The sequence below is a fragment of the Lissotriton vulgaris genome, chromosome 11, assembly GCF_964263255.1.
Source record: "Lissotriton vulgaris chromosome 11, aLisVul1.2, whole genome shotgun sequence".
In the NCBI taxonomy this organism is placed as follows: domain Eukaryota; kingdom Metazoa; phylum Chordata; class Amphibia; order Caudata; family Salamandridae; genus Lissotriton; species Lissotriton vulgaris.
In genome coordinates, this window is record NC_141699.1 from 420,578,322 (window position 1) to 420,593,872 (window position 15,551).

General features: G+C 43.9%; 1 protein-coding gene across 2 annotated transcripts in view; it reads left to right on the forward strand.

The window, feature by feature from the left end:
* The window catches only part of GFPT1 (glutamine--fructose-6-phosphate transaminase 1), a 263,939-nt gene that overhangs the window by 180,228 nt on the left and 68,160 nt on the right, over positions 1-15,551 (forward strand). For both annotated transcript variants that reach the window (XM_086943489.1, XM_086943490.1), the window contains one exon: positions 5,061-5,158. In XM_086943489.1, coding sequence (XP_086799615.1) covers positions 5,061-5,158 — 98 coding nt within the window. The remainder of the gene's footprint in view (positions 1-5,060; positions 5,159-15,551) is intronic.

Below are 15,551 nucleotides of genomic sequence, written 5' to 3' on the forward strand. Positions count from 1 at the left end.
ACTTCTAGGGGATTTCAACATTCATAGTGAGGATGTCTACAACCATAAAGCTGCGGTCTGCTTAGAGGACCTGGCCTCTTCAGGGCTCCTTAAAATTAATAATGATCCCACCCTTATAGCTGGCCACACCTTCCTTTCCAACTCCCAGAACATCTTATGTGGGGAAACCCTTCCTCTGACTTGGTCCGACCACTCCTTGATTAACTTTCAACTGACGAGTCCTTCTACCTCCCCGACTCCCACATTCCACACGGACAGATGGTATAGACCCCGGCACAAAATCAAGGCCGACCACTTTAGGTCCCCTTTTCTGTTCTGGGACACACACTCTTAACTACGATGTAGAACACCAACTATCTCATTTTAATTTCATCATTACCAACATCCATGATGAGGCAGCTCAGTTGAAGCCACTCACCCACTCCCCTAAATCCATCCCTTCCCACTGGTATTCTCCTGCCTTACGCACTGAAAAGAGTCGTTGCAAGAAATTAGAACGGACATGGCGACTCTCCCACAGAGAACAAGATAAATCAAGTTACAAAACTGCTTTTGCATCCTATCATAAAAACATAAAAAATGTGCCCAAAATCCATATTACTCATCAATTGGAGCAAGCTGGAACCAACTCCAGGACTCTTTTGCAGATAGTTAAGTCCTACACCAACCCTTGTGCCTGTGATACTGCGGAATCTCCTTCGCAGTCGCTGTGCAATAGTGTTGCATCTTATCTCACTCAAAAAATATATATCATATATCAGAATATCGTTTCTGACAATACTATCTCTTCCCCTATCACAATTGGCCCCTCTGACAAACACACCATCCACTCACAACTACACTCCTTTCCACCTCTCAGCCCTACAGCAGTCATATCCCTCCTTGCAACAAATAAATCTGGCTCCCCCCCTGGACATCATTCCCGCCAAGATTTCGGCCAAATTCGCTGACCAGCTTGCCCCCCCTATTTGTTCTATCCTTATTAGCTCCCTGAGGTCTGGCAGTCTCCCCCCCCCCCAGCATGGAAAAACGCACAAGTAGTACCCATATGTAAAACCCCCCAAATTCCTACTACTGAGCTATCCAACTACGACCCATATCTTTACTACCCCTGCAGACCAAGCTCATTGAAAAACATATCAACAAACGCTTGTCCTAGTTCATAGAAACCTCTCACCATCTAGACGCTTCACAGTCTGGTTTTCGGGCCAAACACAGTACCGAATCCGCTCTTATCGAGGTTACTGACAACATCAGAATGGCCTTGGACAAGGGTCAAGCAGCACTCTTGATGCTGCTTGACTTGTCAGCTGCATTTGATACAATTTCTCACCAGATTCTGCTAGATAGACTCCAGGTTATTGGTGTTCAGGGGCTGGCCTTGAAGTGGGTGACTGACCTCCTAACTGACAGAACCCAGACTGTCACTTTGGGAACTTTAAAATCTACTACTACTAAAGTTACCAAGGGAGTCCCGCAGGGCTCCTGACTGAGCCCGACCCTTTTCAATATTTATCTCACCCCTCTGGCCAGATTCATGAGATCCTTGGGATTCACTCCCATCTCATATGCAGACGATACTCAGTTCCTCCTCACATTTGATAAAAATAGACCTGATATCGAACTAATTTTCTCAGAAGGCATGAAATCCATTGCTGCCTGGATGCGGGCTAACTTTCTACAACTTAACACTGGGAAATCTGAAATCATGTTGTTTGGAGGAGCTGTCACACGCTGGTCGCCTACCTGGTGGCTGGAGGAACTTGGTCCTGCCCCTAAAGAAGTGGTCAAGAACCTTGGTGTCAGAATTGATCACAAACTAACTCTTGAGGCACATGCTAAAAATACTGCTGGATCATGCTTCTACATCCTCAGCCTACTTAGAAGGATTTTTCATCTCTTACCTTCGTCCACCACGAAAACGTTAATGCAAGCCTTGGTACTAAGTAGACTTGACTACTGTAATGCCCTTCTATTTTCGACTAACGAAGGCTCCCTCAATAAACTCCAGGTTGTGCAGAATATTGCCGCCCGGCTTGTTGCTGACGCCCCTGCCAGAACACCCTCTGTACCCCTCCTTAATCACTTCCACTGGCTCCCGGTGAGAAAGCGGGTTAAATTCAAAATAGGCTGCACTATCTACAAAGCCCTCAATGGCCTAGGCCCCTCGTATCTTACTAACAAACTAGCTTTATACGACCCGGCACGAGAGCTTAGATCAAGCTCTGAACTTCTGCTCAGCACCCCCAGAGTTAAAAAAGCATGCAGCGGAGGCAAAGCATTCTCCTACCTTGCCCCTGTATTCTGGAATAAGTTACCCTTTCATCTACGCAATTGCCAGAATCTGCCTCAGTTCAGAAAGCTGCTAAAAACTTGCCTCTTTTAATTTATTCACCTAGATGTTCTATGCCGTTCTAAGCGCCGAGATACCCTCATGGGTGATTCAGTGCTATACAATCAATAAACTTCAAACTTCACTTCAAAGCATTTGAAGGACTTTTGAGCGGCAACTGCATCCCATAGTCCACATTTCCAGTAACTACTACTACTTTGTAATGGGGGTTGCGGTCCATCAGAGTTAAGGTCCATCGGGGGTCGAGGTTCTTCAGGGGCGAGGTTTCAGTCATTAAAAGTCTAGCGAATAAAATGTACAAAAAAATAAAGTAAACCAGGTTTACTTTCTTGCCTGAGCTTGACGGGGGTTTTGGACATCAGGCTCGCTTTCAAGTGCTACTATGCAACATGCCACCCATCTGCAACGAAGTGCAGAAGATGTTGCACTGAGGCAATTATGTGTGGGAAGCCTACAGTACTAACCTCTACTGCAGCCCATGCTGCACCTGTGTTGTGTGTGTGTTTTCAATACTGTTTTGACACTGGGAAAATACCAAAATCTTGGCGAGGGAGCATTTAAAAAAAAGGCTCTAGATCGAATCAAATTAACTATAGACAAATCGCCCTTCTAGACACCACTGGAATGATCTCTGCAGCATGTGTATTGGACCACCTAAAAGATTGGGCATTCTCCAATGATGTGATTCCTACAACACAGGCTGGCTTTCACCCAAAACATTCAGTCACAGACAATAATGCTATCCTCCAGACTGTCCTTGATGAGTATGTAGTGCTAAAATCTCTAATAGTTTATTGTGCTTTTATTGATTTCTTAACTGCTTTTGATAGCTTGGATAGGCCAAGGTTATGGAAAAAGCTAGCGAGTTTATGGAGTCCCCATGACCTTACAATAATCATATCTATGCATACAGGAACATGGTGTAGAATCCAAATGGGGGGAGAAAGGGGTCTAACTAGTCCAATATCTACGATGAATGGTCTGAAACAAGGATGTCTCCTTGCCCCTTGCTATTCTCCATTTACATAAGCGATCTACCTGGGTATTTTTCTCAAACCAATAATTTTCCTCCATAGCTAACGCACAAAGATATCCATAGCCTAATGTATGCATATAACATTGTTATATTCTATCGTACCCCAATCGGCCTCCAAGAAATGTAATCGAACTGAATAGACGCGTTAAGGAAAATTTCTTGGCCCCTAACATCTCTAAAATTAAACTTTTACCTTTTAGAGGAAGAAGGAAATTTCCGCCTTTTACCTGGACACTGGGAGGTAACTCGATTGAGATAGTGAAAGAATATGATTATTAGGTCAAAACGCTTCCCACCTACAGCATCTTGGGCAAAAAGCAGACGCCCATGCTGGGAGATTGCATAGATTTTATTGCTCAACTGGGAATAGACACTTTAAATCCCTGCTGGAGGTCTAAAGCATGACAATTCCACCCATTTTATCTTATGGTTTGAAATATATACAGATCAAAACCTTGCTTCCAATAAAAGTGAAAGAAGGGATTATCGTACGGAAATTGCTAAAAGTCACCCAATCAGACCCCACACAAGCCTTACATCTTGAGCTCTCTCTAACGAGCACATACGCTCAAGCCGTTTCCAATATAATACGGTGGGCTTTTAATCTCTTGGACGCTGCTCCTGGCACCCTAAGACGCATATTAAAATTAGACACTTTTAGAGAAGAATCGGCACTGCATACTTTTAATAGTAACCTTAAAGTAGCTCTTCAGGCATCACAATGCCCTGTAGCACTTTTGCAGGCCTGGTCTCCAGTGCAGCTGAAGCTCCTTACAAAGCTTATTCTCTGCGTCATATGTTTTATATTAGATTAAGAGCACTGTACCCGATTAAAGTATTATGAAAAAAATTGCGGAAAATATAGTATATAAAACTCCTGAGCACTATTTACAGGTTCAGCTAGAACATAAAGTAAGGTGCTGTATTCTTCTGCGACTAGGAATTCTCCCTTTACAAGTTTATTCCTCCACATGGAACTCCTTTAAACATTCCCCGGGTATTTGTGACTTGTGTAAGGGTGGAGTACAAGACCTTTTCCACCTATTTTTAACCTGTCCAAATCCAACTTTGGTAGAGGCTCGGCGACGTTTTGTAAAACCTAACCGTTTTAGATATAATGTCATCTTCACCCAAGATTTAATTACACTGTGTAAGTCTCCCTCAAATGAATTTGTCTGCTATAACTTGTTTAAGTTTTATAAGAGTTTTTTAAAGTTGTTTTAAAAGTGCATAAATTTAACAGTTTCAAATTCATGTATTTTATTCACCAACCTTAATTTACTATCCCTATAATGGGTTTTAAAGCACTTTTAAAAGTATAAATACAACGACTTTATATTATGTAATTTGTATTTGTTGACCTCAGTTGAGGTCTGAATCAAATAAATAAAAATTTGAACTTGTGTGTTAAAGAGAAGCATGCAGTGCTGCTGCTATCAGTGCGGTTCCTGTTCTGTGTCTCAGGGAACCTTGCATTGATGCTGTCCATTCTGAACCTGTTTAGTAATATCCTTTTTTGCCTCTGCCAAAACGGTCAGCTTGAAAATGCTTATATCAATTTTGTTTTCTAGCATCCTTCTTGTTTCCCATCTCGACTGAAGTGTTTTGAATAAAAGTATTGTTGTAAGTTCTTGTTTAATTTTGTGCCTTGTTTTTTTTTTGCGTGTATAGTAAATTTAGGTGGCTTGAAAGATCACATGAAAGAGATTCAAAGGTGCCGTCGTTTGATTCTCATCGCCTGTGGGACGAGTTATCATGCAGGAGTTGCTGTGAGTGGCCTCTTAAGAATATCTTTGTTTTTAAAATTCTCTTTTTAAAATTTTCACTGTTTTATGTCGGAAAACAGGAATTTATACGCTAGTGTTCAGTTGCGCTGAAGTAGTGAGTTTGATGCAAAATTTCCCAAACTAATTGGTAGCCCTTTTGTTCTGCATTTTAAACTGGTGAGTTTATTTTTTCACCAGAAGGGCCCAGTTCTCATGGTCTGCAGAGCTCTTACTCTCCCGAGAATGTGTGGGTTTGAGTGTTATTGCCCGTCCCTGATTTTACATTAAGACATGCAATTGCTGCCCTAGGAAAAATCTGGCTCACGCTGATCCCTCCTATTGTAGCAGATGTATGGTTACCCAGGCAACCTGTGCAATGTTTATACACCGACACACCTCCCAAAAGTATGATCTGCTTGATGGGGTTATAAACCATACTTAATTCACTTTGCATGTGCGGTTAGCCTGTATCCACTGGCTTGAATTTCTTTTAAGTTGCATGTACGTTTTTAATTAAAATCTATTCGTCCCAGTAAAGGGTAATCATCATTTAAAGTTTCACTGGGATTGACTTTTCGACAGCGAAAGTAATCTTTTAGATCTTGTGTGAAAAGTCGAAGGTGCGCATTACAATTAAGACTTAGCTTGCTTACTGCATCTGCCTGTTAGAATGAAAGCCTGGGATGGAAGTCTTTTAGTGGCTTACTGGTGCACAGAGTTAAATTTGAAATAGACGTTTCCATCAAACAGTTCAGTTTTCGGTTTCCGTTAATGTTTTCTCCTCCTATAATTAAAGGAACAACTAAAACTGATTCTTTATTAGGAGTGCCCTTCTACTTTTTAAAGGAGCAACTGAACATTGATGTTTCTAATCGCAATGCACTTTTTTAAAACATTTGCTTTTATTTTGCTGGTTTGGTGGGATGTGCCTAGGCATAGCACCAGCCATAGTTTAGACCCTATGCCTAAAGCCTCCTGCCAAATACTGTGCACTGCTGGTCTTGTGGGATGAGTTGAAGCCAGATACTGCCAGTGCTTTAAATGGTCCTGTACTCACCGGTACGGAGTACCGGCACTTCTTATTTTTAGCAAGCCGAGTACCGGCACTTCTCCACTGTTGAGAAGAGTACCGGCACTTAGGGTCAGATTGATGGGTTGGGCACTGGACTGTTGCTGGTGGGCCAGCTGCATGCATTTTTTTGGCAGCATGTTGGCTGTTTGACGTCTGTTGGTATTGTTCAGCTGTGACATTGGCGAGCCTCCCGATGGAGACCTAACGGCCTATTAGAGGAATGCCCAAAAGGCAAGAGGGCCTCTGCTCTGTTCCTACCCAAATGGAAGCTCTCCTTATCCTCACCACCCCGCTGCCTGATTTCGAAGCTGGGTGGTCTTGTTAATGTTTGGGTCATTGGCGAGGGCATGTGCCGGAGTGGCCATGGAGGAACCTAGGTAAAAACGGCAATTTTAACCCCTCTGCCTCCCACCCGTCCTGGTATTCCCCTGTGAGATAACCCCGGCAGGGTATCCACAAGGTGAAAGCCAGGCATCCCACCGCGAGGGGCCGTTGTGGAGATTAAGCAAGCTATTGCCCAGAGTCTCAGAGTGTGAACCCGTGAATCGAGTAGGCACCGGAGCGAGATGTGTTGAGTCCGTGGACATTTTAGGACTCAAGACCCGCCGAGCCGGGAATTGAACCCTGGTCCCAGGCTGACCTCTGCTTCCAAGTCTGCCTCCTCTAACCAGTGAGCCACACTTCTCCACAGAAGAAGATAGAGGGGCAGAAGGGGTAAACCAGATAGAGACCGGAAAGAAATCCAGATAGCTATGGAAAGCGGAAGAGAGGACAGGGACGGCAGATTAGAAATCGAAAGAGTGATGTAGAGAGAGTGATATGATACAGTTGGGGTAAAGAGAGTGAGACAGAATTAGCTAAAACGGGAGAGAAGTGGGTGCAGGAGGGATGGCGAGGTTAGAGATGTGAAGCCAGATAGAGAGTGTATGTTTGTCTGAGAGCGAGAAACAAAATCAGAGAGAAACAGAATCAGCAGGTATTGTAAAAGAAATACAGAAAAAAGTCTGTGTGCACTCTTGAATACATAAGGATTGTGCCAAATGCAAGCAAGTAGGAACATTAGAACTATTATGATATTAAGAAATATGCAAATATTACAAAGCAAGGAAACATGAACATTTGGTGTTTGGCCTTCATTTTGTGTAACAAGTTAACACATCTTGCTTATATTGATACATTTCTCACATCACATGTATTGTTCTATCCTGCAAATGGTGTAATTGTCTCTACCGTCCTAGACATTGATTATTAGCCTGAAAGGGCTACAAGTACTGTTGATGGCTTGACTTATTCAGGGTTTTAGCTGTTAATCTGCGCATATGGAAAGTTTGAGACCACTATCCAGGGCTATGCAAGGGCAAAATTAATATTCAATGGAAGTGTTTTGTATTATCATGTCTCACTCCGCCTCTAACCCTGCCCACTAGCCATGCCCCAGCTCAATTTAATAAGTACCTGCACTTATTTTTCCCATTTAAAGCACCTAATACTCCTGTGCATGTCCCATGACTGTGTGCTGTTGGTTTGGATGGGAAGGCCAGGCCCTGTTCCTAAGCATTGTTCCCTGTGTCTTTAGCTGCCTGCTCATTGCTGTAGGCCAAAAACAGCTAATTTGTATGTTGCTGTTGGCTACAGGCCAAAGGCTGTGCAGTGCTGGTTTGATTAGATGGCAGCGGAACACATTTGCTGGCCCATAGAAAGGTCCAGTGTCTGCTCCCTATGGCCTGAGCAAGATGCCCTTGAGGCCATATATGACTGTATTAGGTGGGCGTTTAGACTTTGGGCTTTGCCGAAGTCTAGGCTCTGCACGCAAATCCTGCTGCATACAGCCAGAGGCAATGCACAATTGTATCCTTCCTCTTCCTCGCTTAATTTGGAAGTTCAGCTGTGACTTCTGCATTTATGCTAATAATCCACAACTGATTTTTCTGCTAACTTGCCTCTGCACCCAGCAGATGTCCATGATCGATTGTCTATCTGATGTCAGAAATGAACAGACACAAGCTGTATCAGGAGAACTATGGAGAAAACAGAAACATTGGTGATAGGCAGTGACCCTTTAATTTGGTTCCCTCTTACATTGGCCTGCCGACCTCTCACCCTTTCCCTCAACAAAAAGCTACCTTTAAAAGTCTAGGCTTCAAGTTTGTTTCTAAACTTAAAATGGACTCCCAGGTCTAAGCTGTAGTCTCAGCATGCTCCTTTCATTTACAAATGTTGAAATCTATCCTGCGAAGGGGAAGACATTTCCAATTGGTCGTAGTCTTGATTACTGTAATGCTCTTCATTGAGACACATCCAACTAAATAAATTGACAGACTAAAAACTATTCAAAAATAAGCACCCAGATTTGTATCTTCATCTCTTTGTTTTTCTTCTGCCGCCTTAAGCTTTAATGGTTGACCATTCACAAAAGAATTACATTCAAAATCTCATGCCTTGTCCATAGATGCTTCTATGGACTGTCTCCCGATTATCTGAAATCCACACTTACTAAAGGCATGCCCATATATACTCTTCCATCTGCCTTTGTCATTTTTCTGGTGGCCACTCGCTTCAAGAAATCCTCCTTCTGTGACATCTCCTTTTCAACCTTGGCTCCTCGACTATGGAACAAAGTGCCTCCGGCCTTAAAATCTCTCTTTTTACCTTTTAATTAAGAAAATATATCAAAACCTTGATCTCTAACTAGCATTGCACAATTTGTTATTCTCTTTCCGTTAGCTGCAAGAGACCTTCTGGTGAACGTAGCTCTAAAAATATCCCCCATATATCAAACATTATATGGATGACGAACCCGAGCCAATCCCTGCACCCAGAGCTTGCTTGCCAATGGCTAAGCACAGTTTATTTGGGTCGGAGGATCTGGGTGCAGTATAACAAACAAATATTTAATGAAAAATCGTTGTCAAATTAAAGTTATGGTTGCTTTTATTTGAATGTAAAAACAAGGTTTAATTGATATTACTATTAAAGTGCACAACTTGAAAACCCTCTGAAATTGCCCAGCTTTGGCAAACTGCGGAAACTATAACTCACTCTGCCACTGTGTGCTGCTCATGACTTTCTCATGATATCACTGATGGCATCTCTAAAGACATCTAAACCCTAATATCCGGACATTCTCTTGTTACTGCTATTGGTAACTTTTGTTTAAGAATACGATAACAAGGATAATGTTTGATGCAGAGTATTCCCACAAACTCGCCATAATCCACTATGATCAACCCCGGCAGTGATCTGGCTGTTGTGTCCCAAAGGGGCTGATTGCAAGGCCTGGCTTTTGATCATGCCTGCCATTACCCTAACCCAAGAGCCCTAGGTAGGTGCAAGTTTGGCCCAACCCCATCCTCAACCATGTCTGTGCACCGCCAAAGGCCATTTAATATTTCCTGACAACTGTGATCAATTCGTGGTAGCTTTAAACAAGTCCCAGATTTTTGTTCTGTGTAGTACTTTACAGCTTGAAAGCTAGCTTCCAGGTAACTCAGAATTTCTCATCAATGCACAGGTCGGGACGGTTAAAATAAATATGCAGTTTTGACTAGTAAATAATCCATGTATCTATATAGATAGGCTCATGACCTGGGAGTGAAATATGTCTGCTGTTTGATACAACTTGCACTCACAAATAAATGAGTCCGGTTCTCCACCTACTTTTCAAAAATAAATAGCTCTGCACTGCTCAAGTCACTGTCAACGTTTAATAAAATGTTCTTCACATTGATTTACATGCTTGAATACTTCTCTGTGTTCATGCTGAGAACGAGTGGCGAAACCAATGTGTCATGGGCCCTGATGCCAGGAGAAATGCACCTGGTTGTTTTTTGAACTGTGAAAAGCAACCATAGTTTGGGTTCAGTGGGCCTGGTGCTACTGCCCCTGCTGCTCCAGTGGCAGCTAGCTGTGCCCGTGCTGGGAATCCTCAGTACGCAGTTTTATTAAACAGTGCATCAGCAGATAAAATAGTATTGAAAACCCTATAGGTTACTATTAACCTATCAGCCTCATTTTATATCTCAAAGTATTGCCCACCTTAGAGGTCTCCATTTAGTTCTACTCCCTTCAGAGAGACGCCAACTGCCAGATTATTCTTCAGACATTATAATAAAGAGGACTCGCAAGGGCACTGTTCCAGTCATCATCCGCTTTTAGAATTTTCACTTAGAAAGCATATTCCTATTTTTGTGGCTTCTTTTGACTGCTGACATGTTGTCTATGAAGATCTCTTTATGTCAAAGATATTTGAAATTTAGAAAATTTTATAATTATAGGAAATACCGACACTTTGTCTGTATTACCTCTGTGCACTTGGACCATGATTCGAGGCATTGGAAATTTTTAAATAACATGCCAAAAAAGACTGAGGGACAGAGACAGGGGTTTAGCTTTGATTCTTCCCAAGGACTCGGGAAAATGATCCACCATTGACTCCAGGTGAAAAGGAAAGAGCCTTTGGAATTTCAAACACCTCATTAAAAAGTCTTCAAGGAAGACATGGTCTGCAAAACTTACACCTTCTCAACTTGATCTGAGGGCTTTGACTTCTGGTCACCCGCATAGGGAGGATGACTCACAAGGATAAGCAGTAAGGTGGCAGAGAAAAAGATGACCATCCTTGCTCTCATAAGATGGACGTGCCTGCATGTTCTCAAACTTGTCCTAAAGACCAAACCGGACTCTTCTGGTTCGAGCATTCCTCACAAGAAATGAAGGATGTGGCCATAACCGGGATCGTCAATGATGGCATTAACTAGTCTGTCCTGACTGCTCGGATTACTGTGTCTACAGCACCATCACTTATGAGTATAGTGGAGACTGTTGGTACAAATTCAAAAGAGAGCATCAATAAAATCTTAGGTTTTCAATCTGCCGTCTAAGACTATTAAGAATTTTTATATTTCTCCTTATAAATTAACAGATTTCTCGCCAACACATTCTGAGCCAAAGGAAATGGCTAGTCAATGGGATTAGGACAAACGCTTCTTGATTTCACAATTTAAAATAAAGAGTGTCTGAAAAATGCAGCCTTCTATTTGCAGCCTTGGAAAAATCCAATTTTCCTTTTTGATTTTAAAGAAAAAACAAGAAGATTCATAGTTGGAAGGAAGATATAATGAATGGACAATCCAGTTACCATCTCTGCTAGTAAACCATAAGTGGGGGGGGGGAATATAAAGCTCTTGAAGATTCACTGACCTGTTTCATAAACCAGGTTACAACTCATTCAGTAATTGCTGCTGCTGTCCAGAGGAGAGCAAAGAATCCCACGACTCCTTCCACAGTATCACCTGACATAGAAGGGAAAAATCTGACTTTTGTAGGTAGAAGAGACCATGTACTTGCTGCAGACTCTATTAAAGTTGCTAATGCTATGGCAATACTCTAGGTACAACAACAAATGTGTCACAACTTTGTTCCTTCAAGTACAAGCGAAGTCAATTTTGAGTGGAAGGCGAAATGACTTCAGCTTTGAGTTGATGTGAGTATGGATTTTTCCATGATAGGGTTTAAACAGGTAAGTAGTGCCACAGTAAAGTGCCAATATGGAAGGCTGAAAAGCATTTCTTTCAGGCCAGCGTTTCAAGCCTGCGTAATTGATACAATTTTCATCGACCAATAATTTGGGGGTGGGGGGAGTAGATGACGTCTTACAATTCAATGAAGGTGGACAAATATATCTGAGGATGTTACAGAAGAGACAATTCTTTGCCTGCAAGAGACAGTACCCGAAAACATATAATTTTTACTGTTTTCGTCGCTCAAGGAATTGTGGATCTTTCTACGAATTGGTTCTCACAATGGAAGTCAAAGAAATTTGTCCACAGACCATATCAAAAGAATATAGGTAGGTGCAACAAGATGCCAACGAAAGAACATGGCTTGAGAACAAGAAAACCTTTCCAATTGTTCATGCCAGTAAGGGGGAGGATTCAGTGTTTTCATCAGGCCTGGAATGAAATCACTATGAACTCATGGGTCTGAGATATTGTGAGCAAAGCAAAGGTCATACTTGGGAATTTCTCAAAATTCCTTCGATTCATCTACCAAAGAGGGAGATTCAAAAGCACATCAAAAAATTGAAGAATGAAGTAAAAAAAATGTTCTGAAAACGGATAATACATTATGTACATCAACACCAAAGGTCAAAGGTTTTTTTTCCTCCAGATTTTATCTGGTATTAAAAAGAACAGCAGAACGTTGCCCTATATTGGACTGAGGATAGCTAAACAAATATCTAAAGAAAGAAAGCTCCAAAATGGTCGCTTTGAAAGGCTTTCTTCCCCTCACTTGGCGGATCGACCTGGCAGCTAAGGACCTAAGAGATGTACTTCAGAATGCACATTGATGAATCTCACATACAACTCCTGCATTTCAGAGTAAAAGAGGTGAAATACCATTTCAAGGGTTGAATTCAATTCTACCATTTGGCCTGACAAAGTATTACCAGATGCAAGATCCTGGTAGCAGCTTGGTTTCATCTCCAATACAAACCACGGAAGAACTTCAGAAAACATCCCTTGTTTCAAAGCTGGGACTCACTGTGATTGTGAAAAATTAATTTCTTGCTTCAACAAACTCTTTGATCCTTCTGGGAGCAAAGATAGACACCTGTGCCATGTAAGTACATACAGCAGAAGAAAGAATCTCAAAATTCAGGATGTGGCGTTTCACATTCAGAATCAAAATCAGATAACATTCAGAAGATTAAATCGCAAAATAATACAATTCAAGATCCGGGACCTCCATCGTCCCATTGTAACTTGGGTGTGGAGAGTCCCACCCTGCATCTTCTCCCAGCCCATAGTACCTCAACCAGGAGCTGATCTATTTCTACAAAGATTCCTTGGGAGATTTCATATGTGGTGGCTTGTAGCGCATATAGGCAGTGGGGCACCACCACCATTTTGTTGAGCACTATTATCCAATATTTGGGTGTCTTTCATAGATTCACATGCCTGAATCATTCCCCGTCGTCGAGACGGGAGCCTCCGGTATATAGAAAAGTAATGTCCTAAGACATACATAAAGAGATTAGGTCTAAGGGGCTCTCCTTAGTAACCTATCTAGGTCCTTATGCAGGAAGGACCAAACAGAGTAGGCACCAGGGTCCCACCTTGGTAGCCTATCTGAGTCCTTTTGTAAAAAAGGACCAAAGTAAAAGAAACAACCAATCAGCAACTACCTCCCTCTAGAACCTTCCTGTGAGGAGCCTCAGTCTCTCAGATTTTCTACCGCACGTTGTGCTAGGGAGTCTCCACCTGAGTTCTCCTCAGGAATCTTGGATTTTCTTCAAATTTCACAGTTTTTTCGACTTTCTTACTATGGCTGATGTCAAGAAGAGAGCACTCTTCCGTCCCTGTGCCTCCTGTGGTAAACTGAGGCTCCACGTGGACGACGAACATGAGGAATGCCTATATTGCCTCTATCCTCACCACAAGTCTATTGACTGCAGGATTTGCCGTAAGTTCTCCGTCAAGACCCAGAAAGACCGGGAAGGGAGACTTCTAATTTGGCTGAACAGGCTTAAGGACAAACCGGAAGGCGACCTCATTTCCGAAGGTGAGAGCATGTCTGTCGCCTCACAGTTTTCCCTGAAGAGGCCTAGGGCTTCCTCGCCTGGCCACTCAGCAACCCCTCCTAAGAAGTCCAAAAGGTCTTCAGAGGGCAAGCCTGCCGTATCTAGCAAGGACCTTCCTGTCCCCAGGAAGCAACCACTGCTTACCTTGACGACGGCGCAATCGGCGACCACCTCATCGCTCAAGACCGTCTCTACATCGACAACGACGGTATCGACGACGATGGCATCGTCGGCGTCCTCCTCATCGACGACTCTAACACACTCGTCGTCAGCAGGAAGACCGCTTTCATCCTCCGCACCGTCGACGACAAGACCGTCGACGAGGACATCAACGACGGCACCGTCGACGAGGACGTCGACGACGGCACCGTCGACGAGGACGTCGACGACGGCACCGTCGACGAGGACGTCGACGACGGCACCGTCGACGAAGCCGCCGACGAAGGGCACTCCGTCGACGACGGCGCCGACGACGAAGCAGTCGACGGCGGAAAAGCTAACTAAGGCACCGTCGACGAGAGCGTCGTCGACGGACACACCGTCGACTAAGACCATATCGACGGCTGCTGGTACCTGGAGGGAATCAGAGCTCCTGTCACATGCGATGGACGCTCAGACATCCCATGTCTCCATCAGAATCACCAAAATGCCGATTACTCCGGAGATGACTTCGCCTAGTAAGGTCCAACAGCTGACGCCATCCTGCCTCTTACAGAACCAGGAACCGGAGGAAGAGATGTTTACCCAGGCCACTAGCCCCTCAGACTTGGTCGTCAAGTGCCAGAGTACGGACGAAGAGCAGGAGGCTGAAGAATCGGTTCCTCCAGTTGTGTCTACCCAAGTTCACACCCAGGTGACCCCAATGGTGTGTTTGCCAGCCTCTTTGGTTTCAGACTTGCGCTTTCTCGTTCAGGACTACAAAGAGCGGTTTCCGCAGAAAGCCACCCCTGCTGTTCCGCCAACCCCGCAGCCAGCTGTGACCGTTCCTGCGCAGGTGCCAAGGCTTAAACCCCCTCCACTGGTTCTTCCTAGGACACAGGACCCTGCTCAAGACCCCGTCTCGTCCGAGGAAGAGGAAAGGGAACACGAAGAAGGGGAGGTCCGAGATGATGATACGGACGTGGATGCGGACCAAGACTATGTCACCCACTCTCCAGCCTCTCCAGAGCCGCAATCCTCTGAGTCTCCACCTGCAGATATTGGAGGTTTCCATAACCTCATGGAAAGGGCAGCCAAAAGGTTCAATATGTCCATGGAATCTCAGGAAACTGAATGTTTCCTCTACGACTTTAAAGAACCAACTAAGAAAACTACTAGATCGATCCCGATCATTGATTATCTGCTTAAACAGGGCAAGCAGCTCATGCAGTCTCCAGCCTCCCTGCAGGTAATCGTACCCAGGCTGGATAAAAAATACAGAGCTACGTCATCAGCTCCGGCATGCCTTACGGGTCACCCCAAGGCGGACTCTGTGGTCACCCAGGCGGCGCAGAAGAACTCGCGTAACCCTGCATCACCTTTATCGACTCCACCAGATAAAGAAGGCAGGAAGTTGGATGCAGTTGGGAAACGTTTTTCCACTACCTCTGCGACAACGGTGAAGATTGCCAATTCCATCGCCCTTCTCGGGCGTTACAACCGCCAACTCTGGGCAGATATCGCGCCCTACATTGCCGACCTGCCGGAAGACCTTAAAGCGGAGGCACACTCGCTCCTCCTCGAGGGACAAACATCGGCTTCAG